Source organism: Meles meles, chromosome 18 (assembly GCF_922984935.1).
Source record: "Meles meles chromosome 18, mMelMel3.1 paternal haplotype, whole genome shotgun sequence".
Taxonomy (NCBI): Eukaryota; Metazoa; Chordata; class Mammalia; order Carnivora; family Mustelidae; genus Meles; species Meles meles.
The window spans coordinates 8,724,038-8,751,019 of record NC_060083.1 but is presented as its reverse complement, the minus strand read 5'-3'; the positions used below and the strand labels follow the sequence as shown (position 1 = coordinate 8,751,019).

Genomic DNA, 26,982 nt, shown 5'->3' with positions numbered 1-26,982 from the left:
AGGCGCGCTGGCCCGGGCGGTCTGGGCCGCGGAGAGCTGCGTCTGCATCGCGCAGTGCTCGGGCGTCTGGCCCACTTCCTACAGCCGCGGAAGACGCCGGCTGCCCTCTGCTACGGGAGAAGAGCTTTTGTCTAACCGCATTTGTTCTCTGACGACAAACTAGCGTTTCACGGACGCCGGCAACTTGGGACATCAGCTACCGCACCTGGGAAACCGTGGGGACGAGAGGACACTGAAGTCTGGGAAGGGGCAACAGGCGAGCCCAGTCGTCCCCGGGGCTCGCAGCACCGCCGTCTCCCGCTCAGGTCACGCGTGCGCGGTCCTTGCTTCCCGTGCCAGGGAGTCCTCATGGGGCGGGCCCAGCCCGGCCCCGGCCTGCAGCGGAGACGGGGGCCGCTGGGGCCCGTGGCAGCAAACCCCACTTACTTGGCTTCCTGCTCGAGCTGCTCCTCCAGCTGCCCGATCTTGGCCTCCAGGGCGGAGATGGTGGCCTTGAACTTGGACTTGACGGCGCCCTCCAGCTCCTGCAGCTTGGCTTTCAGCTCCTTGTTCTGCCGCTCGAGCTGCTGGCGCGCGTTGTCGCTCTTCTGCGCCGCGCTGCGCTCGGCCGCCAGCTCCGCATTGAGCGTGTCCACCTGGAGGGTGGGGGAGAGCCGGGTTCAGTGGCTCCGCCGGAGGGGCGGCGCGGCCCCTCCCAGCGACAGCACGCGGGCCACCTGCAGCGTGGTCTTGCGGAAGCGGTCGTTGAGCAGCTCCATGTTGCTCTGCTCCTCCTCCAGCTCCTCCTCCAGCTGCGCGATCCGCGCCTCCAGACGCCGCTTCTCGTCCAGCAGCGCAGACCTGGCCGGGCCGGGGAAGGGAGGGGAGGGGACAGCTCAGCTTGGGGCTGCACGGCCCTGGGACACGCGGGCCGGGGGCGCTCCCCACACGGGGGCGCTCCCCACATGGCCGCGTCCTCCTCTGCCGGCTTTCCCCCGGCTGCGGTCCCCCAGTCCTCCAGCAAGTCCTGCCCATCACACTTCACACCTGCCGCCCTCGCACCCCCACCCCTCCCTGCCCCTCGCCGGACCGCCGCGCTCCCACCCGCTGGCCCCACAGACGGCAGCCAGGGTTCCCTTCCAGAAGGGCGAGATGACTGCGCGCGCCCGAGCTTGCATGGCGCAGGTTGCCAGTGCGCATGCCTGGTGCGCACCGGGACCTGCCGCGAGGCGCAGAAAGCACCGCAACTGGGAAAAAGGGCTTCCTGAGAATCGTGCTCAGAGAAGGACGGTCTTAAGGGATCTGCTTGATCTAGAAGTCAGGACTCACGTGGCGAGGCGGCCTACAGCCTGCGGAAACTGGAGCGTTCCAGACGCTCCTCCACAGCGAGTGTGGGAGTGACCGGACCCGGGGGCTGGCACCAGCTGTGTGCGCGGTGGCACAGCGGCGAGGCGGGTTGGAGGCCCGGCGGTTCGCGCTCCCCTTCCCAGGCTTGGAACAGGAGCAAATCAGCCCGACTTCCAGATGCCGGACAGCGCGGCCTCTCCTGGGGAGGGGGTGGGCCCCAAGGGGGAACGGGCCACAGGTGCCCGAGAGGACCAGGGCTGAGAGCCCAGCCGGGCCACCTGCCTCCGGGAGACTCACTTGCCAGAGGCGCTGTTGGCGATCTCGTCGCCCAGCTCGTCTCGCTCCTGCTCAGCGTGGCGGCGCGCTCGCTCGGATGAGGCCAGTTCCTGTGGGAGGTTAGATGCGATTCACCATTTCCCCCGCGGTGACATCGGACTGCCGTGTTGTCCCCTAGACAGGCTGGAGACCCGGGAGTATCCAGGCCCCAGGGTGCGCGGTCCGGTGGGGGCTGGGGCAGAGGCAGGGAGGGAGAGTGCTTGGGCTTGGGCAGGAAGCAGGGCTCTTCTCGAAGGGAGAGGGAGCATGGCCATCCAACCCTGCGGCCGTGCGGGCGGCTCCTGGCAGACCAGGCCAGGGCAAGGGACAGCGCCGGGCCGGCCAGTCCTCTGCAGAACTGCCTGGTGGCAGCTTTTCTATATGTTTCTTTGGAAGGAGGACTTGCTGCAGGAAGCAGCGGGGGTGCATTTCTTACCCCACATGGGTAAAGATGGAGAGGACAGCCAGGACAGTCGCGCTGCTGTCCTCATGGTATGGAGGAAGGGAGCTGTCAAATCCTAAGGCTGGTTGACAGAAACCCGGGGTTCTGACTCCTCCCGGCCCAGCCGGCTCTTCCGAGAGATGCCACATTGACAAGAGCACGGCTCCTCGCTGCCGGCGGAGCAGGGCTGCTGCAAAGGAGTTCGCCCGTGCACCTGGCCCGTGTGTGTGCCTCTCGGGTTATTAGCACACGGGAGGCAGGCGAGGCCTGGGTTCGAGCGCACACAACCCTCACACACGGGACAGGGCGAGCCCTGCTGCGAGGGCGGCCGGCAGAGTGCTCTGGGCCGGACCCAAGGGCCTCCGGTTCCCAAGCACCAGGTCAGCGTCAGCTCCAGCACCGGCCTCTGCTGCCCGAGTCCCGGGCCCAGCTGGGGCCCTTCTGTCCGCCGGCTGGGTGCGCTGCGCACGGGCTGGGAGACCCATGGGAGAGAGGGGAGGAGCCTGGGGCCCACACGGGAAGAAGAAAAGGGTGTGAGGGGAGGAAGAGCAGGGCCCGCTTTCCAGGGCAGGGGAGGGCCTCTTCTCCCTAACGCCACGGGCCCTTGTCTGAGGGCCTGAAGCACGCACTTTCTGACGAGGCTGGGAGGGCGCTGGGCGGCAGGGGCGCACGTGGGTTGTGCCCCGGGGCCCGGATTCCGGAGCCCCGACACCTTCGGTCCGAGCCCCGTCAGCTGCACCACGTACCACACAGGTCTTGAACAGCTGCGTCCCTGAGAACCATGTGCACGTTCTTTTAAGCACACCTGGAACGTTCTGGAAGACCACCCATGCCTGGCCCTGCAGCTGCTCTGCTCCCAGAGTCCCAGCCACCACACAGCAAGACCGAAATCAACGGCAAAAAACAAGCCCCCCCGCAAACCAAAAGTCAGACATTTGGAAACTTAAACCATGCTTCTAAATTATTCATGGAACAAAGGAAAAAACCATCACCGAGATGAGAAAAATTAAGAACCAAGGGGCCCAGGCGGGGGCTCAGTCAGTTGAGCAGCAACTCCTGGTTTCACCATAGCTCGTGATCTTGGGGTCCTGAGACAGAGACCTGGGTCTGGCTCGGCGGGGAGTCGGCTAATCTAATCACGATTCTCCCCCTCTGCCCCTCCCTGCTCTGGCGTGCTTTCGAGAATAAATCCATCTTTTAAAGAAAAATTAGAATTTAAATAGCAACGAGAGCCCAGATTTTGCAGGACGCAGCGAACACAGGACTTTGAGGGCAATTTGGTTTTCTAGAAGCAGAATCAGACAAGAGAAAAGCCTGAAACATCAGTGAGTGTGCAACTCAGAAGTCAAGAAAAAAAAATCCACGGGAAATAAAGACCAGAGCAAAAGAAGTCAGTAAACAAGAGACCAGAGACGGCTCAGCAGCAGGACTGGCCCCTCAGAGGAAGCTGAGGCTCCGCTGGGTGTTACTCAGCCCCCAGCCCTTCCGCCTTCCTGACGCCGAGGGCGTCCCCTTACTCTCCGGCCGGCTCGACCCCACACCTACGGCGGCCTTCGCCACCACTGAAGCCCGCCTTTCTAGGTGGCGGTATGTGGGGGTTTCTTTCTTATTAACTGGTAACAGCGTTTCAGCTGAGGTTGCTGCTGTCTTTCGAGGTTGGAATAAACTCTGATCATGTATGCAGAAACGCAGACACACTGAGTGTGTAGTCAGGTCTCCGTACAGGCAGTGACACCGTTAACGTGTGTGTGCGTGGACGTGCCCGCCACGAACGGAACCCCAGACCCTTCGTCAGTCCCTGCTCCTGAGAACTCACTAGAGAGAACGGAAGCATCGCTCACAAGCGGATTCCCCGAGGAGCTCAATGAGACCTACTTGTCCCCTGGGAGGTGTCCCCTGCATGCTCCTGTGGAAAACCAGGCAGCCTTAGCACACTAGGGTTAAATGACCCTCGCGCTTAGCAACACCGGAATCTACTGCCTTTTCTGATGTAGGAAACGAGGCTGGAAAGTCGCCTGGAGAATTACTAACTGCCCCTCGGCCTCCGGCCAGCTGGGGAACTGAACCCATGAGCCGCAGCGGAGCGCGACTGGCCTGCTTGCTGTGCTGAGGTGGGGGGCGGGCCGGCGCCTCACTAGGCACGGTCGTGAACTTACGCTGGCCACCACGGCGGCAGCACAGCACTGTGACCCTGGAGAGATTTCAGGGGCGAACACTGAACAAACGGCTGAGTGAACAGACCTCCTGCAGCTGAAGGACTTCGGCTTCTAGACTCTTCAGTTTCTTTTCACTCTCCTTGGACTGAGCAAAAATTTCATCCCGGGACGCACGTGCTTCTTCTAATTCACGCTGGTAGTCCTTCATCTGAGCCTAAGATCAAGAATACGAAAAGGTTTCAGAGCGGTTCACATCATGAGTTCTTCAAACATGTATTTTTCCCAGATCAGAAAAGTCCTATCCAGCCACTGAAAATGTAAAACCGTACGGAAGCGACACAAGGTGCCACACGAAAGCGTGTGGACAATGTCCCTTATGAACACAGATGCAGAAATCCCTGACAAACCCAACGACAAATTGGGAACATAGCGGCAAGCTGAATCCAGCGGCGCGAAACAAGAGTTCGACACCGGCAGATGCCAACACCCCGGTGGGATTTACCTGCGGAAGGCAAGGCTGACCGGAAACCCCAAATGAAGGGCTACGGCTGCGGGACATTGCGATAAATGCAGACGCAGCAACGGACCGAATCTGACACGCTTTCATTGTAAAGACATTCAGAAAATGAACAGGAGACCGCCTCCACTCTGGTAGGCCGCGGCCACGAAAACCACAGCGGATACGACGCTTCACGGTCCAGAGATGGGCCGCCTTCCCCGAGGCCACTGGCAAAGCAGGAATGTCTGGCTTTGTCCCCTCTGTTTAACACTGTCCTGGAGATTCTAGTCAAAGCAGTTATACGACATCCGGATCAGAAAAGCTTTAATTTTAAGCAAAGACAGCCAGTGGCTCTGCCGACAGCATGATCTGATGTGCGGCACATCGTGGGGAATCCACCTTAAGGATAAATGATTTCCGCGGATTGTAAGACGCGAGATCAATACACAAAGTGAACTGCGCTTCCATGCACTGTGGACATTCCAAAAATTAGGAAAGCGATTACCGCTGTGAGCATCAAAAGCAATAACATATTTAGGCATAGATTTAGCCTAAGTCATCTATGACTTGAACACCGAAGCTATAAAATAAAATATCACTGAAAAAAGAATTGCTAATTAAGCAGAGAGACTGTCATGTTCGGGAACCAGGAGGTAACACCGTCAAGATGGTGGTCCCCTCCACACTGGTCTCCCCAAGTCAAGACTATTGAGACTCAAGCCGACTGCCCCTCCCCCCTCATGACAGAAAATTGACCTGTTGATCCTAAAATTCATATGAAATTGCAGGGAACCCAGAACAGCTAAACAATCTCGAAGAAGAAGAAAAAAGCTAGAGACGTCACACTTCCCAATTTCAAAACTTACAAAGCCACAGCAATCAAGACCATGTGATACGGGCGTGAGGAAAGGCATATAGACCAACGGAACAGACAGAGTCCGGACACACACCAACCCACAGTCTGCGGATTCTTGACAGGTGAGCCCAGAAAGTCAACGGGGGAAAGAATGGTCTTAACAGCCAGAGCTGGGACAACTAGATGTCCTTGTCTGTAAGAACGAGGCTGGCTTTACACACCAAAAAAACCACACCACAAAAATGGACTCCGTGGACTTAAACAAATCCGAAAGTATAAATTTAGACTGCACAGGAATAAATCTCCATGACCTTGGATTGGGCCATAGTTCACACAGATCTGACCACCAAAGCACAAGATTAACAAAACAGGAAATAAGCTGGACTCCATCAAAATTAAAAAATTTGTACTGCACACCATCGAGCACGTGGCCAGACCAGACTAGAGGATCTCACAAGATCCTCACAAGAGCACCCAGAACGCACAAAGAAACATCACAACTCCGTTATGAAAGATACAGCAGCTGAAGAGGTGAGCCGAGGAGGGAAAGGTTCCCCAGCTGAGACGACGGCCAACGAGCACGTGAAAAGACGTTCGTCACCGGTCATCAGGGGCTCCGGCAGAACTACAGTGAACTAGGACGTCACACCGCGGGTGACTATGGAAGAGGGGAGCGGCAAATACTGGTGAAGATGCGGAGAGACTGGAATCCGCACGCCCGGCTGGTGGGAACGCGAAATGGGACCGTCGCGGCAGGACGGTCTGGCAGGTCCCCCCAGTGAACCAGAGTGAGCGACGAACCCGGCATCCCGCCGGCAGGTCCGCGTGCACCTCGGAGCTGAAAGCACGCGTCCGCACAGTTGTCCGGGAGCTTTCACAGCGAGACCTCCAGGGGCTGCCGGGCACCGGGTCATGCCGTGGCGCGGAAGAGCCCTGCGGACAGGGAGGAAGCCGGCCGCAGAGCCGCCCGGCTGCTCCTCGTACCCGACACGGTCGGCAGAGGGAACGCTCCAGACCCCGAAAGCAGATCGCAGGTGATTTGCGCTGGAGGGAGTGGTGGGGGGGGGGTGGGGGTGGGTAGGTGACAGCCAAAAGGGGCGTGGTTTCTTGTAGAGGGAACCACAGTGTCCCAGCTTGGACAGTGGTGATGTCTGTATACCCTGCGGCTACACGAAACACTGAAAATGCTTTAAAGTGTAAGTTGTGTGGCTTGTGAACTGTATCTCCATAAAGCCGGGACATACACAAAATCGGTGTCCTGGACATTCTCCACAACGTGCCGCCTAGCCTTTGTAATTAGCTCCACAAAAGCAAAGCTTTGTCCTTAGCTTTTTAAAAAAATGTAAGGGGGGCTGGGGGCGCCTGGGTGGCTTAGAGGGTTAAGCCTCTGCCTTCGGCTCAGGTCATGATCTCGGGTCCTGGGATCGAGCCCCACGTCGGGCTGGGCTCTCTGCTCAGCAGGGAGCCTACTTCCCTCTCTCTGCCTAATAAATAAATAAGACCTTAAAATACAAAAAAGTGTAAGGGAGCAAATATAAATTACTCTTAACCCTATCCTGCGGAGCTGACTTTCCTTTTACCCTTTCTCATGAGTACGTCGGTCTACCGCAGCCGCCCGCACGGTCTTCCTCCCTTACGCCCTGTCATCTTGCCCCCTGCGTCACCGGCCGGCGGGCAAGCCACCCTGCAGCTCTGATCTCGCGCGTCAGTATTTCTCCTCTCTGTATTTCGTTTGAACACGTTCTTAAGGTACGGAATCGCCACGGTCCAAGGAATGGACCTTTGCTGAAAGCTCTTGTCACAACCAACCGATCTCACCCGGGGAGAAGTGGTGTCTACGTGGAGAGGGCCCATGACGTCCTGCCGCCAACCACGAGTTAGTCTAGAAATCCCCTTGACATGGTGAAAGTGACAACCGGCCCATCATCTGGGAACAAGTCCTGATTAAATCAGACTCAAGAGGACAAAAACCCGGCCCTGCACCGGGGTGCCCATCGCCCCCCTCCTCATGGGTGGCTCCGGGCTAAGCCAAGCGTCCCCAGAGGCTGTCAGAGGCGGAGAGCGTGATGCCCCTGGCGGACGCTCCCCTGCTGACACCCCAGCACCGTCCGGGACACGCGCAGCCTGCAGACACAGGAGAGACGCGCGGGCCGTCCTCCTGCCCGACCAGAGCCCTGGCCCCGCGACAGCCCCACAGCCCCAGGCTGGTGTCCGCGGGGCCGGAGGTCACCCACCTGAAGCTTGCGGAGCTGCTTAATCACTTCATCCCTCGCTTTGTTCGCCGCCTCGATCTGGGCTTCGAGGTCCTTCAGGTCTATTTCCAGTTTCTTCTTGGAGGCCACTGCCAGCGCCCGCTGCTTCCGCTCGTCCTCCAGCTCCGCCTCCAGCTCCCGCACCTGGGGGACGGCACCGGGTTAGGCCTGGCCAGACCCACGTGTCCCCTCGCAGGGCCCGGCGGCCTGCCATCAGAGCCGGGGACGCTGGCAGCTGCCTGGAGCCCAAGTGTGTCCAGGGAGGCTTTAACCATAATGCCTTGCATCATGAACCATAATGTTTACTCCCCCGGACTACCGTGAGGGCCTACGGGAAGGCGGAGTCCCTGACCTCGAGCTTGTAGCCAAGGTGACGAACACGGGGAACAACGAGGAGACATTTTCTTGCAGGGACACTCAAGGGCTTATGGAGAGGCCCCGCCATGGCAAGGAGCCGAGGTCTCCCGCCAGGACCCTGGGCTGCAGGGGCAGCCAGCCCAAGTCAGGGGGAGTCAGAAGGTGCAGCGCGACAGGTCGGTTCAGAATTGGGACCCACAGAAACTGGGAGCTACGTAATTGCTGTTCTCGGTCACTGAGTCTGCGGTCATCGGTCACCTAGCAAGAAACGGCTAATACACTGTTACTGCCCTGGGAGTAACCGAACAGAACGGGCCCACATCCAAGACTGCACCCCGTGAGCGACATGCGACTGTCAAAACAGTTAGTTCTGCAAGTGAACTTGTAAGTCAGAAATCCGACATACGTTCAGAAAAGCATACGAATCGTAAGTGCCCAACAACTTTTTTAAAACCCAAGGGAATCATTTGGCTTTTTTCCCCCTCAAGCCTGGTGTCGCGAGGGCGTGAGGTCTGAACCGCCGAGTCCCCTCGTCGCCTGCGGACGGCTCCTCTCCTTCCCACGCGTTCAAGCCCCACTGAACCCAAAGCTGCCCACGGACGGCTCCGTAGTCACGGAGCAGCTCCTGGCCCGTGAGCGGCAGCGGTGGCGCGGGGGGGGGGGGGAACAGGAGTCAGAACCGGGGACATGAATCTCAGAGAACAAATGACCGGCGGAGCTGGCTCGCCGCCGCCGCTCCCGTGCTCTGACCCAGCGCCGCGCTCGGAGAGCGAGCGGCTCCTGCGCCCGAGACCACACGGCCTCCGACCCACCTGCTTCACCAGGAGCCGCTTCTTCTCCTCGTTCTGCTCGTCCCTGGTCTGCAGGTCCCGTTCGAACTGGGCCTTCATGGCCTGCATGTTGACCTCCAGGCGCAGCTTGGCGTCCTCCGTGGCCTGCAGCTCGTCCTCCAGCTCCTCCAGCTGCGTCCGCATCTCCGCCACCTGCTGCTCCAGCGCCCGCTTGGACTTCTCCAGCTCGTGCACCTGGAGCACGGGAAGCGGCGGGAAGAGGCCCCCGTGCGGCACGAAGGCCCCCCGGTCCCCCCGGCTGCCCCTCCTCACTCGGGAGCATGCCGTCTACAGACGGGACAGAGCTCCTCACTGACGAGTGCCCCGGAGTCACTCAGTTATTCTCCAGTGACCTTGAAGCTGAGCGAGCTTTGTGAGCCCAAGAGCAGGGGAGCGAGCTTGGTGTCAGAGAACTGGTCTGGGGCCCCAACTGCACGTGGCACCTTGTGCGTCCGACGGCGTGCTGGGGCTGGGAAGCGGGCTGCTGCGGGACAGAGGCCCGACCTCTCTCCCCGGGGACAGAGATCCCCGTCACAAACATCCACCTCGTTCTCGGGCCCAAGTGCGTCCACCCGACGGCCCCTGTGCCGCCCCCCAAGACACCCCGCAGGCGCCGTGCCTCCCCTTTGGGGCGCCCTGGCGACAGCGGGAGGCCGGGTGCGAGGCGGCCCCGGGGTCTCCACAGCGTCCGGTGCTTCTCAGGCACAGAAGCGGGCTCTGCGGAACGGATGTGGGGCTGTCGACTATTCTAGTGAAAGACCAATGTGAACAAGCAGATGGGGCCGAGAGCTCACTTGATTAAAAAATAAAAGAACAACAAAATGAAAGCAACTGCGGGATCCTTGCTCTACACTCTACTGAGTGACCACGGTTGCTTCAGCTCTAGGAGGCCTCTTGCCGCTGGGGCTGACCCCCTCGGGTTCAGAGGGCGGTCAGACACCCAGCAGGAAGGAGGGAGGGCCTTCCTTCCTTCGTGATGGGGCCGGGCGCCCACATCCCACGAAAACGAGACTTTAGCTTTTCAAAGCACGTGCCGTAGCCTCGTGAAATGGGAGACGTGTCCTGTCCGTGACGGAACTTGGGCTCAAGAAGAAAGAGGCTTCTCCTGCCGAGAACGGAAGCTGGGGCAGAGCCGAGCCCCGCGCCTGGCCTGGCCATCATCCGCACCTTGTGCACTAGGGGATAGGCGCGGGGCACGTGCAGATCATTGCCATTCTTGAAGTGTGTGCATGCAGCGAAAGGACAGTTATCGTGGAATTTTCCAGACCAGGAACGAGTCCCCAGAGCGTTTGAAGCCTTCTGGGAAGACCAAGGGTCTCAACTGGGAAGGCCCCGGTCAGGGAGAGCGGCAGGTGCCTCCCGCCCCCCCCGCTCCGAGGGGCCCTCGTGGTACTTGTGTTTGGTGACTACCTGTGACTCGGGGTCAAGGACATCGCTCGTTCAGCATCCCCCACCACGATGCAGGGGAAGGCCGGGAGGGCCCGTGGGAGAGACGCCAATGATCGAGGCCTCCCTGTCTACGAGCGCTGCCATGAGGAGCCCGCGGAGCCTCTGACGGCTTCTCCCCAGACATGTCACCCCCTCCTTACGCACCGGCCGGGACACCCCCGGACCACTCTGCGGCTGGACAAGCCCTGCCGGATTCTTCAGGTGCTTTGTGGGGTGGCCTGCCCCGCCCCGCCCCGCGGACCGCTCCCGGCGCTACTCACGCTCTTCCCCACGTCGTCCTTGGAGCTCATGACGTCTTCCATGTCCGCCCGCAGCTGCCTGTTCTGCCTCTCGAACTCCTCCTTGGCCTCCAGCGCTTCCTCCAGGGCCCGGGCCAGGGACAGGGCCTTGGTCTCCTTCTCTCTGGCCTCGGCTTCGGCGCGGTCCCGCTCCTCCGCATAGCGAGCGGAGATGTTCTTCTCCTCCGCGAGCAGCTGTGCGGGGGGGTGGCGCCGGTTACTTGGGACGAGGTTTCAAGAGCCACGGAGCCACTGTTCCTTCTCCGTGGCTCGGACTTCCGGCCGAGCGCAGCCCCAGGAGGGACGGGTGTCCCCTCATTTCTGCCTTTCTCCTTTTCCAACTCTCTACAGGTAAGTGTGCTTTTTGACTAAAATTATTTTAACTACTAATTATTTTATTGTAAACCATAAACCGCCAACGGCAGGGCGCGGCCGGGAGAAGACCGTGTGGGAGGCCGGGGCTGCGCCTGGGACGCGGGGCGCAGGGGACCCACCTGGTCGAACTTCTTCTGCTTCTTCTCCAGGCTGGAGGCGATCTGGCGCTGGTGGTCCAGGTCCACGGTCAGGTCGTCGAGCTCCTGCTGCAGGCGGTTCTTGGTCTTCTCCAGCTTGTCGTAGGCCAGAGCCTTCTCCTCCAGGCGCTGGCCCAGCGCCTCCACGTCTTTCAGAAGTTTCTTTCTGGCTTCTTCCAGACTCTCGATTGTCCCCAGGTCGTCATCTACTTTCTTCTTGGTGTCGGCGAGCTAGGTTTTACGGGAAGAGAGAGCCACGTCAAACCCCTGTGCCGGTTTTTACAGGTGCGGCACGGGGAGAAAACGAGTTCCAGGTCAACACTGTGTGGCTCTGTGCAAACGACCCTTCGCCTGTCACTGAAGTTCTGAGCCGGAAGCCCACAAAGGGATGACTGGTGGCAAGCGCGGACGCGGCCCTGGGCGCTGCTTTACGTGCTCCCGGCACCACAACCACCAGCGTGGTACCGCCGTGGCTGGGTCGAGGGAAGGACCCCTCCTGGGCTTCGTCTAGTTCAGCCTAATTAACTGTCCTGAACGCCGAGGGAAGGACGCGGCGCGGCGGGGACGCGAGGCTGGCGTGGCCTCCCGGGGGGACGCGCGCACCTGGGACTGCAAGGCCAGCACTTGTTTCTCCAGGTTCTTCCTGGCCTCCTCTTCCTCCTCCTGCTGCTCCTGGAGGCCGTTCTTCTCCTCCTCCAGCTGCCGGATGCGGCTGCTCAGGTGCAGCTTCTGGCGGGTCTCCTCCTGCAGAAGCTCCTGTTCGCGGGAAGGGGTCAAGACCACGAAGCCACGTCAGGCGCCGACACAAAAACTGCCGCAGGTCACGAACGCCAGAGCCCCTCCGTGGAGGAGCAACACCCCGGGACACTAGGATGCAGAAAGGACTCGGAACCGCACGTGGTAGTGTTGTAAATGCGCCCACGGCAGCTACTGCAAGCCCTCCGCTCCGCTCCCCTGCCCACCCGCCCCGGGGTCAGGCACTGGGCTTTTCTCACTAGGATCGCCCGTAGGATCGGGCCGCCCATCCGCTGTCTGCCCTTTCTGCCAGCCTCCTTTTTCTCAAATGTCAATGCAAATGTGTCTTTCCCCGGACTTTCAGACTAGAAGGTTCTCAAAGGCACGCACGGAGGCTTTATGCGCTGACCAGGATGTGTCTCGGCACAGCATAAGCCCCAATCGCACCGACGCGGCTCGCCTGAGGTTTTTACCCTGTGTCCGCAGCGCTTAGCAAGGAAACTAGTAAGTTAGAAAATTTAATCCAAAGAAGATGGAAAACTCTGAGGAAAAAGTGCTGCGTTACTTTCCTATCAGGGTCATTATCCTGACTCCTCTCGGACTTGAAGACGTTCCCGAGGAATATTTCGATAGAGATTTAACGGTAGGATTTAGTGAGCTTCAACCTGTCCTTTTGCGGTAGGGACTCTGGGAGGTCAGGGTCGCGGGATTTCAAGCACAACGAAACAGTCCTGGTGCAAATGGCCAGCAGTGCTTGTGCGCGCCGACGGCTGCCCGAACCACTTCCCGGGCGGGACCGTGTGCGGGTCCGGGTCCCCACCCAGGCCGCCCTTGCGCCCACCAGACAGGGACCGAGGGCTCTGCGTCCAGGTACGAGCGTCAGCGATTTCCCGAGCAGGACGGCGGCTCCGGATAAAAGTGGAGCGCCGGCCAGAGGTGATGGGAAAGCTACCCTGGGGCCGCCCGCAGGCGCGAGACGCGGCAGAGCTACCATCGGGGGCCCTGACCCCAGATTACCTGCGTGTCCTGTAGCTGGGACTCGAGACTGGCTGCGTCCTTAGCACATTTAATGCCCTTCTTCTCTGCTTCTTCCAGGAGACCTGAGACGTTGTCCAGTTCATTCTGCGAGGAGTACAAGATTCCGTGCATCAGTCCAGCAGTGAGTGGACAGGAAAGGCCCAGACTCACGGCCCGTAAATGCCCACAAACAGAGCAGAATGGGGGCGGGGGGGAGTGACCCTGCAACTGCCAAGCCCCGTTAAGGCAGGCTTCCCTCACGGGGGGGGGTCTGCTGCCCCCTCCAACAGCACCGGCCGCCGCGGGACAACGCCCGAGTCTCTACTGGACGGACGGGGAGGAGCGTACGGCGGAGGCCACACACGGAGCGGGGTTCTCCTGACTCCGGTTTGCCCCCTTGTCATTTTATCCTGAAGGGACAGAGGGAACACTAAATCCTCCGGGTTAAGGTTTTGCTTTGCCGCGGGAAGAGGCCCCGAGATCAGCAGATGCTGTGCTTTTTGGTCCTTTTTCACGTGAAGGTGCAATAAGCCTGTGCTGGAGGGCCTGGTACGTTCACGTTCTTACGGAACTCGAGAACTTTATTATGGAGATTAAAAAAAGTTCAACTCCTGGTATTTAGTCTTTAGTACTTTTTAGGCTTAAAAATCTGCCGGTATATATTTATCATGTATATTCAGCTATCTCTTATGGTCAGATATCCTAACCACCCCCCTCCAGTCCCCAGGAAATCTTTCCTCAAGGACAGCAAGGCCCCCTTCACTCGAGTTTGTCCCTTGGTCATATTAGCGAAGGGGAGGCGTGCAGAGGACACGTCAGTACACATGACTCAGGCCAATGACATTTCTGTTCCTCTGGAGGGCTCACGCGTCTGCAGTCTTGGCGACAGCGTGGTGGTGGAGTGGACTCAAGAGCCCACCAGCCTTCAGCTCTGGCTCTGGGAGCTGTCGGGGGGGGGGGGGGGCGGTCCCCAGAGGGTGGCCGGCCCCCTAGAGTCTCTGAAGCTCCCAGACGCCCCGGGGCGGCGTGCGCATGGGAGGGGAGAGCCTGCACGGGAAGCCAGATGTACGCCCGGCTCGCCTCCCTGCCACACAGCTGGGGACACGTGACGACAGTCACTGACACGGTTTACCATCCTGTCTCTCGAGCACACACAGTGCGAGAGGACACTCGTGCAGGGAAGAGTTAACCGAGGAGGCCGCAGACCGCCGGCTTTACCAGGGCCCGTGGCTGGCAACTTCCAGAAAGTGCCTACCATTCCCTAAAATAGAGAGGCTCACTGTGTCGAGCGGGCGGGTGTCAACACTGCATTACACGGGGCACCGGCTCCCCTGGGATCTGAAACGCTGGCGTGTGTCAGGCAGAGGGGCTTACGGAACTGGCCCCCCAACAAGCCACCGGGCAGAGTCTCCGCGAGCTTCCCCAGAGACAGCACTCCCCATGCACCATCCCGACTCGCTGCTGGAGGAACGGGGCGCCGGGGGCGGGGGGGGGCTGTCTGCGAGAGGACTGCTGGGAGCTCGCACCCGCTGTCCTCAGGGTCCCCCGCCTCTCCCCTTTACTCATTCGCGTCGTATCCTGTCACTGCAAGAACCGTGGCTGTGAGCAGGACCACGCACGGCATCCCGGGAGTCGGCCCGGTGAGTCGAGGACCTGCGGGCGGTCCCGGGTGTCTGATGGTTGCGGTTCTGGGACTGGTTTTTAGCAACACAGCGAACATACATCTCACCCCGACAACGACGACATCCAGCTGCCGGATCGGTTTTCCTGACTGCATCTGAGTCCTTCCTGACCTGAGCTTACCCCGCTGAGCCACCAGGCGCCCGATTCTGATTTTGATCATCTTTAAAAATAGTATTTACTGATTTTAAGTCCTCTCCATACCCAGTGTGGGGCCTGAACTCACGACCCCGAGACCAGGAGTCACGTGCTCCTCGCGCGAGCCGCCGCGCACCCTCCTGCCATCTACTCAAGTACTCGCGAGCCGGGCCGGGCTTCCGGGGCGCGCGCCCGCCGCGGGGGCCTGCCCCGGGCTTACCTGGAGCTTGCTGGCTTTCTCGGCCAGCTCCACGCGGAGCCGGTCCCCCTCCGACACCTTGGCGTGGAGCTCCTGCACCTGCGCGTCCAGCTTCTTCCTCTTGTGCTCGGACTCGGCCTTGACCTGCTGCAGCACCTTGACCTCGCACGCCAGCTCCTTGTTGTCCGTCTCCAGGCCCTGCTTGTTCTTCTCCAGATTCGCTTTGAACTAGGAGGCGAGGGAAGAGAAACGTGCTATTTTTAGAACATTCCATACAAGGCGCTGCTTTTCCTCTCGGTGGGGTCGCGCCCGCTGCGTGGTCTGCCGTCGGCGTCTCAACGGAAACCTCCCTTCTCCTCAGAGGGGGAAGTTTCTAGAGCGAGGACCTCCCAGGGCAGGCTGCCTAGGGGAGGAGACCCAGATATCTAGAGGCTCACTGCGCTGCAGACCTTATCCTTGTCGGTGTGGGGGGGTCGACACGGGGCACCTCCTGTCCCACATGCCACCGTTCATGACCTGGGACTGGGGACCGGGCCTTCGAGGCTGCACTCCGGGGTTCCATAGGGGCTCCGGGGCCATACTCCCCGGCTTCCCTCCCCCTTGCTGCTTACTGGCGACCCCCTGGTAATCTCTGCACCCCGTGGGCAGAGGCTACCCCACAAGGTGGCAGTCAAAGGCACTGCCCGAGTACTCAGTGCGGCGACGCCGCATGTGGACGCCGTCGCCGCTGCCGTGAGGCACAGGTCAGCCGGCAGCAGGCAGCTGGGCCGGGGAGCGAGAGCAGAACGTGCGGAGGAAGAAGACTCGTCTGCCCCGGGGGTCCGAGGGAGGAGGGCATGCAGTGTGGTCAGGACGGAAGCCAACGTGAGACACAGGAGACAGCGACGGGCATGGTGACACCGTGCACCGTGGCCCGAGACAGAGCAGGGGCGAGCAGGGGCGAGGAAGGGTGGCTAAGGAGCCTGGGGAAAGACAGCAGGACTCGGGGACTGGCAGCACGAGAGGCTTCAGGCCGCTCGAGGTCTCTAGCCCAGTCGTCAGGAGGGGACGCTGCCGGAGGGACGCCCGGGGAGGAATGTGGGATGGGGATGGCGGCCGGACCGCCCAGTTACTCCGCACACCCCCAAGCCCAGGGCGCGCGGCTCTGGGAGGGGGCGGCCCCGCAGGGCGCGCTCACCCGCTTGGCCTGCTCCAGCTGCTCGGACAGCTCCTCCAGCGCCGTGGCGTGCCGCTGTCGCATGTCCTGGATCTGAGCCTCGTGGTTCCTCGTCTCCTCCTCCAGGGCCTTCTTCAGCTCCGCGACCTCCTGCTCCCGTTTGGTGCTGCGTGAACGCATTTTCAGAGAGAGCGGTTCAGCGCCAGCCGGCCGACTGGACCGGGTATTTTCTTAAAGATTTTATTTACTTGAAAGAGAGACAGTGAGAGAGAGAGCAGGAGCGGGTGGAGGGGAGAAGCAGCCCCCCGCTGAGCGGAGAGCCCGATGCGGGGCTCGATCCCAGGACCTGAGACCATGACCTGAGCCGAAGGCAGACGCTTAACCCACTGAGCCGCCCAGGTGCCCCTGAATTAGAAAAGTACATCTTTAAGGTGCCACTTTGGTTTTAAATGTGCTCCGCTCTCCCCAGAGCTGACGGACATGGGCTCAGTTATGGCTCTCACGGTGCCAACTCCGGGACCCTGAACACCTGAGCCCTCCGCCTCGGTGTGTCCGTCTGCACACGAGGGTCACCGGAGCACTGGTCTCGGGGCTGCCGTGAGGCTTGCCCATGGGAGGCACCCAGCACACGGTCTGGCCCGTAACAGCCCTCGGTACATCTGGGATGTGGTTAGGGTCACAGAAAACAGACTACATGAATTCCTTTGAGAGAATTATTTGGCCTGTTACATTCTAGAAGGCTGCGTGCCCGCTACTATGAGAGCGGAAATCTTTCCAAAATGAGCCCGAGCGTGGCTCCTGTTCCCCGTGCGACAACGGTCAGACACAGTGTGACTCCTCTACAGGCCTTTAGACCGTTCCGGGCAGCCCGGCGGCCTGCAGGCCAGGACTCGCTCGCCGCGAGATGCCACACAGGCCGCCCCAGCGCCAGCCGACACCGCAGCGGAACTGGAAAAGGGGGGCCCCGAAGAGATTTCAAAAGCCAAGGGGTGGTGAGGGCCCCAGGAGTCAGGACGCTGGTCCCGACAAGGGCAGGACTGCACCCGGCCTGGGAAGCGGGGACAGCTGGGGAGCGCCCTCCCGAGACCTCCTCCGGAGGCGGCTGAGGCTGGGGGCGGAGGGACGTGGAGCTCGAGGCAGGCGGAGGGGCCACACCCCTGGCTCGGAGGGTGTCCACACTTCAGGGGGACGAGAGCCCGGGCTCTGAACGTCCCGAGGTGAACTGAGGGCTCCTCTAGCCTGAACCTGGGGAACGAAGGGCACGCGAGTGTACGGTCTTTACGCGGCTTTCCAGGACTTCTGCGCTTTGCCGTAACGCGTACAGGGTGAGCGGGGAGACCAGGCGGCTCCGCTGACGCGTCACAATCTGTCCGTGTGGGCACACGGCTCGGCGAAGCCTGAAACCGGCCAGGCGAAACCCCGCCTGCTCAGGGGTGCAGGACGTCAGGAGTCCGAGCAGGACGGTGTCTTGGGGGTGGACCCTGTGGCCACATCTGCCTCCCTTTCCCAGTGGACCGGGGGGCCCGGGGGCTGAGGTCAGCTGTGCCGAGCGGCCCGGCGCCGGCTCTGGGCTCACAGGGCAGCCGGACGGAAGGCATCAGCGAAGATTCTGTGGTCCAGCTGGGCTCAGGCCGGTGGGGCCCGTCCCCAGAGTCTCCTCGAGAGACAGGGACCAGCAGAGGGGGCAGGCTCCGGACGCAAGCGCCGGCCCAGACGGACGGACACATTCCGTCTGGTGACTTCAGCTCACCCCCGCGAACGACCAGCACTTCCAAGGATGCGACAGCAGCCGCAGCTCTCCTGCCCGCACGGCGTGTCCGGGGAAGACGTCCGCTCCTAATTCCTACGTGATGCCCCGTCCAGGAGCCCTTCCTTGCCTTCTCCGGGCCCATCGACCCAAGCGCCCCCGGCTCTCTGGGCAAGTCCTACTGGGAGTTCCGTGCCGAGTGCGCGGGAGGCGCTGGCCGAGCTGAGGCCGGCCGCTTTCACGGGGACCCCCGCACTCACCGCCCGGGAAGAACCGGCGGGCGGGCAGGCAGGGGGTCCTCGGCGAGAGCGGCGAGGGCCACCGCGAGTCTCTGCACAGCGGCCCCCCGGGAGCGGAGCCCCCTCCCTGCCTGTTTGAGCACAGCCGTGGTTCAATAAATACGCACGCGTGCTTTTACCTTTTTCTTTTTTTTTTTTTTTGAAGACTGAATGGAAGACACGATCAAGACCTTTTTTCCTAGTGTGGCCAAAAGTCCAGCTGAGAACGGCTATTTCAACACAGTCTAGCTCCGTGGTTTCCAGGTTCTGAAATTTGGACGTTTCACGGGGAAGGCCGGGACTTAGCGTTGCTGGAAACTGAGCTGCTCTGCTGCTGGGAGTGGGGGGAGGCGGGCCCGCCTGGCTCCGCCGGGCTGCAGCAGAGGCCCCCCTGCTGTCTCGGGGGACATGACCTCCACGCACGGCCGCGGCCACAGCCACGTGCATTCGCGGCCGCAGCGGCTGACGCTCCATCAGGACCCCCGGCTCTGCTGCTTCGCCGCCGATCGCCGCCCTGATGCCCACGACCCGACCTCCACCTCCCGGGCAGAACCGTGACGTCACTCTCCAGCCACGCCCCTGGGGGAGCCCACCTTGTCCTCCAGAGCAGGGCACCCCCACATTTCTGTCCCGGTGGCTCTGGGTCATTTCCTACCTCTCTGTCCGCACCTGTCTTCCTGAGTGATTCCCCTTCTGCCCCACCTGCTTTACTCCAGGCCTTCCCTGAGCTGCCACCTCAGAGCGAGGACAGCCTGGAGCAGCCCGGACAGGTGTGCGTGCGCGCGCATGTGTGTGCATGTATGTGTGTGTGCATGTGTGTGTGCGTGCATGTGCGTGTGCATGTATGTGTGTGCATGTATGTGTGTGTGCATGTGTGTGTGTGCGTGCATGTATGTGTGTGTGTGCACGTGTGTGCGTGCACGCGCACAGCCAGCCACATCTCGCAGCCACGGCACCTGCGGGGGCCCTCCTGCCCTGGCACGAGGAGGGAGCAGACAGACGGCAGCCCTGGCGGCTCCGTGGGAGATCCCCAATTCAGGGCTCACAGGAGCCCCTCCGCCCGGCCTGTTCCCCAGCTTGGGGCTCTAGTTCTCCCGTCATCTCCGCGGGGCCGCGGAGCCGAGGCTTTGGCACGGGAATCCTCTCCGGCCGCATGCGCCTGTGCCTGCCGGTCGGCTCACCGGTCCCATGGCACACGCCTCTGCTCGACGCGCACTCCCGTCAGGGTCCCTGACCTCGCCCTCGCCCTTCTCTCCGTCTTTGTGAGGTGACCGCGCACCTCGCTTCTCATCTGTCCGCCTGCCACGGTCCACACCCGCTGCCTCCGCTGGCCGCCGCCCGAGCACGCCTGATCCCACCCACGCCCCCCACCCCGGTCCCATGCGCCCGGCTCTCCGCGGGGTGCACCTGTCCCCTGCGATCCCGCCGCAGCCCGGACACGGCTTTGTTTCTGACCGTGGCTGTTTTGTTCCCCGTCCACCTGCCGTGCTTCCAGGAGGGCGAGAAACACCCAAAATGCCAGCAGAAAGGCAGGCCCCCGTCCCGTCCGGAGCGCCGCCTGCTGCTCACCGGAGCTCCTGCTGGGCCGCCGTGGTGTCCAGGGTGTCCTCCAGCTCCGTCTTCAGCGCCTCCAGCTCCTCGCTCAGGTCCCGTTTCTGCTTCTCCGCCTTGTTCCGGGAAGCCTTCTCGGACTCGAAGTCCTCTTGCAGCTCGGCGATCTGGGCCTGCAGCTCCCGCACCACCTTCAGGGCGTTGTTCTTGTGCAGCGTCTCGTCGTCCCCCCTGTGGAGACACCCGAGGGACCGTGTCTGGGAGGCGCCCCCCGCCCCGAGAGCCAGGAGCGGCAGAGCCCGCACCGGAACCGAGCCAGCCCCCTTGCCAAAGGGCGACGATTCTCCGTTAAAAGGACAGACAGGCTCGTTTTCACGATCGGGACAGAAACAAATCTCTCAAAGTGTCAGAAGGAGGCCAGTGCTCAAGGTGGCCTCCAGCCAAACTGTCTGCCTCCTGTGATTCCAGAGACGCCCCTGGAGTGCGGGGGAGGCCACTGTCACACCTGCGGTCCCCTCGCTCCCTCCTGCGGCGCGTCCCTGCACTCCGTGCCCGTGGACCTTCTGACCGGAGAGGTGGGGGTGTCTGCGGGGAGGGAAGGGGCAATGGGGGACGGGACAGCCCGCATGGACAGCCGTCCGCCTAGATTCTAGCTCTCAGCTCTGAGAGAAAACACAGATCGTCTGGCCAAAGTAAGACCGACTGAGACAGAGGACTGGAAAGAACTTGTTAGGAGACGTACTCGCTTGTGATAAATTGTAAATGAAACTCGAAGATCCCTGACCACGCAGCCGAACAATTATAAATCTCCGTTCTATTAAAAGTGATGCTTTAGAACCGAAAAGCAAATCATGCTCTAGGTGCGGGGGTCATCTCTGAAATTTCCGCTCAACTTCTGAAACTCCTCTCTGCTGTACAGAAAACACGTGCCACATGGGAAACTAGTTTCTCCTGGGATGGATTTCCAGGGACTTCGGGTCATGACTCGGGATCCTGGCGTGCTAAGGCCCAGGCTGGTTTACGTGAGCTTGCCAACCTGACGTAAACCAGGGACTCCCGGCTCCTCCAGGCGCCTTGTCACACCCCCAGCAAGGAGACTACGCGGCCTTTCCCCGGGCTCCTGTCCGGCCCCAGACCCTGGGCGAGCGCGCGGCCCGCGGCGGCGGGAGGCAGACCTGGCCAGCGCGCCCTGCAGCTCCTCCTCCTTCTTGGCCAGCTGGACCTTGAGCTCATCGATCTGTGCCTGGAGCTCGGCGATCTGGTCCTGCAGGTCAGTGGTCTCCCCGTCCAGCTTTCTCTTGGCCTTTTCCAGCTCCTGACGCGTCTTCTCTTCCTTCTTCAGACGTTCTGCAGGGGAAGAGGCCAGAGAAGCGCTTCGACACCCGCTAACGGGCGCCGGATGAATAAACCCAAAGTATGAACTGGCTGAGGTCGAACATCCGCCAGTTGACTCAACAGCACGCCGCGGCCTTGCCGGCCCTGGGCCAACGGCTCAGTCACCCAACACCCGTGAATGTCAAATCGAAGGTGAGAAAAATCAGCGGGAGGGTGGAATTTCAGGGAAGAAATTGGGGGGGCGCTTTCTAACGATGAAGTGAGCCCACCCGCCCGGAGTGGAAGTGACCCGGCCCCTCTCACTGCGCCCACTGGCGGGCGGAGGGCTCGTGTGCACAGGGCTCGGCAGAGGTGAGGCTGCGTGTGTCACTGCCTGTCACCCCCCACCCCTTCCCGGGAATCCCTGGTTGGAACCAAGACCGCAGCTCCAGGCAGCGGGGGAGGGGACGGGTGGAGGGTCCTGGGATTCCCACCCTCCCTGCCATAGCCCCTGCTCCAGCCCCCCAGGGACTCCCTCACCAGGCCAGGGATCCTCCCCTTCCCATGGCGGCCCTCACGACACCCTGCCCTGTGCGCCTTGGGTTCTCCCACACGACCGGCACGTGGAGACGAGGGGACTGAGTGTCACAGGCCGATCACGTGGGTGCGAAGAGCGGGTGTGTGTGCCTTGGGCCCCCCGGCAGAACCCCACACGGGCCAAACAGACCCTCACGCAGCGCCTGGGCGTCGAGGGCCGTGCCTCTCCCCCGCAGTGCAGACGCCGGGGTCTGGCTGCCCGTCCCAGGAGAGGCTACGTGCTCTCCCCGAGAGCCACCCTCTCCCTGTCTCTTCTGCGCAAAGCTGGCCTCTGTTCTGTAAACCTCCCAGGATTTCCCGACGCTTGTTCGCCGTTCCCATGCGATATGGCTGCTCTCAGTGGTAGCGCCAGTCCCTGCCATGCTTGGTGGCAGTAGCGGTCCCTTTGTGACTTCCCGTCACTCATGCTGCTCGGGGATCCCGGGCTCATGGGGTCCAGTGGCTGCTACGGCTCACGCCACGGAGGCCCGGCTGGGTCTGCCCTGGAGCGCGCCTCACCCCAGGAGCCAACTTCAGTACGATCCCGCCAGTGCCAGCCCGTCGCAAATGCTTGAGACGAGGCAGGACGCAAGAACCCAAACAGGCCTGTTGTCACGACCGGACCCAAGCACCTTAGCTGGCGGCGGCATGCCAACACCCCCGGGTCCCCCGCCCACGTTTCCCCGACCCCAAACACTAACCTTCTAGATCCGAGATCATCACTTCCTGCTTATTCCGGATTTTGGCCAAGTTTTTGGCCTTTTCTTCCTCCTCAGCCAGCTGGGAGGAGCACTCTGCGATGCGGTCTTCCACGAGTTTCTTTTCCTGAGGAGAATGAACCGTGGCGTCGGAGAAGGCTTCCAAAGCACACCGGGGCCCTGGTCTTGCTCTGAGCATGGGTGCTCGTGGCCCCAGCTCCTGGCCCCCGCAGGGGGACAGCGGGCCTGCACGGATGGGTCCCGGTCACTGAGCGGGGATCAGAGCGTGCGAGACGCGCCCACCAAACGTCTGTAGGATCAGAAAGCTGTTGGGCGGATCTCAATCATTACATAGTTTCTGTCTTTAAAGATCTACACAGATAGAGCCTTAGGAAAGTAAAGTACGTAAGTGAACCCGAATTCTTGAAAATTGCCCTCTGGACGCCCCTTCCACGGAGCGCATCAGCTCCGCCTCGGAAATGTGCTCTTACTTTGATAAATTTGGAATTCTGGTCCTCGAGAAGCAGGATCTCCTCTTCCATCTTCTTGATTTTGGCCTCTGCGGTCACCTTTTCCAGCTGGAGCTTCTGGCGCGCGCCTTCCTCCTCGTCCAGCTGCTCTTCCAGGTCCTGGGGAGCGGGAAACACGCGGTCAGCGCCGCCCCCCCACGTCGGACGCGCGCACGCCGACGTCACATGCCGACTTCTGCTTTTCAAAGTGGCAAGGACGTCCTGACGCATCACGGCATGAGCCCACCACTGCCAGGTGGAGGTTCAGGGTTTGGAGCCCACGCGGTAGTAACACACCCTTCGAGTTCACACCCTCCCTCGTGCCCTGCAGTAACCAGACGCAATGGAACAGGGTCTACACAGAGAACAACATATGGCCAATTCCAGAAATTCATTCTGGCTGATTCCAGAACGAGACCCGTGTAAGTGATCAACATTGCTGTGAAAAGCCGCGACAGACGAGCCGGACCACAGAGTAGCACGCAGAGCCCGGTGTGACGCGGCCAGGGGCTCTGCCCGGAGGAGCGCTGACTCCCTCCACGGGCCCCCAGCTCCCCCCGCCCCCAACTTCCGGGTCATCTGGAAGCAAATCCCAGACCTCCTACTTTCTCTGTAAAATCTTCCAGCTGTCTCTAAAAGATACAGACCGGGGCACCTGGGTGGGTCAGTGGGTTAAGCCTCTGCCTTCGGCTCAGGTCATGATCTCAGGGTCCTGGGATTGAGCCCCGCATCGGCTCTCTGCTCAGCAGGGAGCCTGCTTCCCCACCTCTCTCTGCCTGCCTATGATCTCTCTGTCAAATAAATAAATAAAATCTTAAAAAAAAAAAAAAGATACAGACCTCCCACAAATACGTCTGTTCGCCTGCACGGGAGCCCAAATAAGGTCCACACACGGAGACGGAAAACCCTCCCGAGATGCCTTCAGTCTCTAGGTTCCCCGGTGTCCCTCCCTCCCCGCTGTTTGGTTGTTTTTGGGAAAAACAAAACAAAACAAAACAAAAAAAAAACCAAACCCAAACAGGTCCTTTGTCCTACAGTTTCCCACAGTCCACTGTCAGGTGGCCCCTCGCAAAAAAACTGCTTTTTTTTTCACAAAAGCAGTGGACGTAACAGCGTGTTTAGTATAAGACTGTTCTCTGTAAATTACAGATTTAGGAGGGAGAAAGAAAGGAGGGGCAAGGGTCAGAGGGAGAGGGAGAATCCCAAGCAGACTCCTGCTGAGCACAGAGCTGGAGAGGGGAGCTTCGATCTCATGACCCTGAGATCACAACCTGAGCCACAATCAAGAGTCAGATGCTTCCCTGGGGCACCCCTGTAATTTCCATTAATAAATAAATCCACATAATCTGCTTGCAAATCTATATAAGCAGACAGAACAGCGGTAACGGGGGTGATGAGAGGAGATGGGGAGTTCCGTGTTCACTAGGTTTTCTGCAATAATCGTTTACCGATATATAATTAGAGAGTTCATCTTAAAAATAAAATCACACCAACACCAGCTCCACTAGTTCTGGTTGCAAAGGGACAGATCAGAAGCCCCTCAAAGCTGCATAGGTCAGAGAAAGGACGGAAGAGGGTCCAACGAGGCCGAGTTATCCCGGGGTCGTCTGGGGACTGTAGGACTTAGGGGAGCCTGACTTTTGATACATCTGCTTTCCTCAGATTGAGGAAAAAGGAAAAAAAAATCACCTATTTTTAGAATGTGTCTGAATGAGTTTACATGTCACAGAAGGAGATACTAAATTCAGAGAGCAGTACCAAAAACAAGAAGTTAAAACAGTCTGGTAAGGAATGAGAAAGAAAGTACTGGAAAGGCAAAACCCAATGCAAACTCTGCTGGTCTTTGTTCCCCTAAACAGACTAGAGAAATGTATTTGTTCCCCTAAATAGACTAGAAAAATGCAAGCCTGTGGGGGCGCCTGGGGGGCTCAGTCGGTTGAGCATCTCACTCCTAATTTTGGCTCAGGTCATGGTCTCAGGGTCGTGAGATCGAGCCCCGGGGTCAGGCTCTGCGGTTAGTGTGGAGTCTGCTGGACATCCTCTCTCCCCCTCCTACTTGTTCGTTCTCTCCCTCAAATAAATAAATCTTAAAAACAAAAAAACAAGATGCAAGCATTTCCCGTGAGGGTACTGAAACCTGGAGTGTAAGAAACAGGGCTGAGGACACCGGAGGGGACTTGGTTGTCCTTGTCCCACACGAGTCAAAGGTTATTTCTGAGACGAGCACGTGCCCTTAAAGAGGAAAGAAAATTAAAACTGTGGATCATGCCCTAAGGCGTGGCAGTGAACGTTCTGGGTCTGCGTGTGCTCAGACACACAGTCACGCACATGAACTTCTAGGTTGTGCGAATGTCCTTGTATTTGGATCTTACTGTGTCCGTTCCTTTGCAATGGTCCCCAGTAGCGTGTTAAGGGCTCGCCACGGAAATAAACCTCTTTACTCTGATTATAGCCAGCTGGTCCTACCGTGGCTTACCAATTCCTAGCTATTAAATGGCTCCCATCGACTTATGCTCAGCACGAAGTCCCAGAACTAGACTCGCCAGAAAAACGAGCACCTTTTACGGCTCCGGGCTACGGCCCACCCAGCAGGAGGCGTGCTGGGGAGCGGCCGGCCTCCCGCTGGCTCACTGCCGGGGTATTTGCCCAGGGAGTAAGGTGATACCTTTTGTGCTTTTGAGAAACGTGTGGATCGCCCTCCGGTTGCCAACATAAGCTACGGGGTGAGAAAAAGTTCAAGGAGAGACCCGGAAGAAGTTTCGGTGCGGGACCCAGGAAAGGGCGGTGGCCGTCGGGACACCTGGACACCCAAGAACGCAGTTGGGAGGTGGGGCGTGGGAGACCCGGATGGGGGTGCATCCCGGGGGCTGGCAGGGGAAGAAGGGTCCGCACCGCGTGTCCGGGCGTTCAGCCACGGGTGTGGTTCACACGAGGACAGCCCGCATCCCAGAAAGACAGCCTGGGAAGAGCTAAGTGTTTCATTGCGATTCCCAGCCGCCTCCTGGGTCAGCGCCCGGCATGTCCCATGAGTAACGACAACACAGGCCAAACGAGGTCCCGGTGTGCTACAGACCCCGCGATGTTCCTACTCTGAGTCACTATGCGCGCCGTAAGAGGCTGCCCCGTAAAATCACAGACCTGTACGCGAAGACACTCTATTTCTCGTGCTCCGTGAAGGGCCGGATCTGGGCCTGGGACTCTGGCCGCGATACGACTCCGCAGCTTCTACTCATCGATCCAGCAGACCCACCTGGAAAGCCCAAAACGTAACATACCCACCTGAATATGCGCTTGCATTTTCTTCTTTTCGTTCTGGAGGATTTGGTTTCTTTCCTCTTCTTCCTCGACCCTGGATTCCAAGTCGTGGAGAATTTCCTCCAGCTCCTGCTTCTTGGCGGCAAGCCTGGCTCGCATCTCCTCCGCCTCGGCGAAGAGCTCCGTCTCGGCCTGGAGCTGCTCCGTGAGGATGTTCTTCTCCTCCAAGAGCTGCAATCACAAAGAGCGCCCGGCACGGTCATGCTGCCCCCGGGCCCACAGCAGGCAGTCACCGGGACAACGGGGCCAGCGCTCGACACCAAAGAAACCGAGGGTTAAAGATACGTAACATCGCTGGCGAAACTCTCGGACGGTCTGTAGCTACAGCCCAACGAGCCAGATGAAAGCGTTTGTGGCTGCTTCTGTGTTCTCAGGTGACCCCGAGTGACACTAAATTCATGCTACTTTAGGAACTCTCCTATTCAGATAACTGACAAAAGGGAAAAGGAAAAGGAAAAAAAAAAGGAAACTGATTCAAACGCGCTCATGGTGACGACAGGCAGGCGGGTACTGAGGGACAGTCCAGCCTCCGTCGCTCCTTTCTGGCCCTGACGCTACTGTTCTGCGCTGGTCTGCAGAACGCGGCCCGAGGCCCGGCTTTGTCAGGGAGATGTAACCACCGGGACGGGATGGCGACTCAGGACCCGTGGTGGCCGCGGGCGGTCTCATTCTCTTTTTTCTCTCGGGGTCCCTTGCAAGCAGTCCCAGGGAGGGAACGCTGCTGGGAGCCTCAGGGCAGACAGGTATCAGACTCGCGCCCGATGGCAAAGGTGACCAAGAAAGATCACGGCAAAAAC

The 26,982-nt window shown here is 60.2% G+C and overlaps 1 protein-coding gene across 8 annotated transcripts in view; it reads right to left on the bottom strand.

Moving 5' to 3' along the window:
• The window catches only part of MYH10 (myosin heavy chain 10), a 120,640-nt gene that overhangs the window by 4,271 nt on the left and 89,387 nt on the right, over nt 1-26,982 (bottom strand). For all 8 annotated transcript variants that reach the window (XM_045984913.1, XM_045984916.1, XM_045984912.1 and 5 more), the window contains 17 exons: nt 26,150-26,356; nt 22,853-22,990; nt 22,365-22,488; nt 20,949-21,120; nt 19,792-20,004; nt 16,219-16,363; nt 15,063-15,269; nt 13,025-13,129; nt 11,876-12,028; nt 11,255-11,503; nt 10,743-10,955; nt 9,016-9,228; nt 7,829-7,990; nt 4,325-4,453; nt 1,624-1,712; nt 717-840; nt 427-635 (listed from right to left, as the gene is read on the bottom strand). In XM_045984913.1, the coding sequence (XP_045840869.1) occupies nt 427-635; nt 717-840; nt 1,624-1,712; nt 4,325-4,453; nt 7,829-7,990; nt 9,016-9,228; nt 10,743-10,955; nt 11,255-11,503; nt 11,876-12,028; nt 13,025-13,129; nt 15,063-15,269; nt 16,219-16,363; nt 19,792-20,004; nt 20,949-21,120; nt 22,365-22,488; nt 22,853-22,990; nt 26,150-26,356 (2,852 nt within the window). The remainder of the gene's footprint in view (nt 1-426; nt 636-716; nt 841-1,623; nt 1,713-4,324; nt 4,454-7,828; nt 7,991-9,015; nt 9,229-10,742; nt 10,956-11,254; nt 11,504-11,875; nt 12,029-13,024; nt 13,130-15,062; nt 15,270-16,218; nt 16,364-19,791; nt 20,005-20,948; nt 21,121-22,364; nt 22,489-22,852; nt 22,991-26,149; nt 26,357-26,982) is intronic.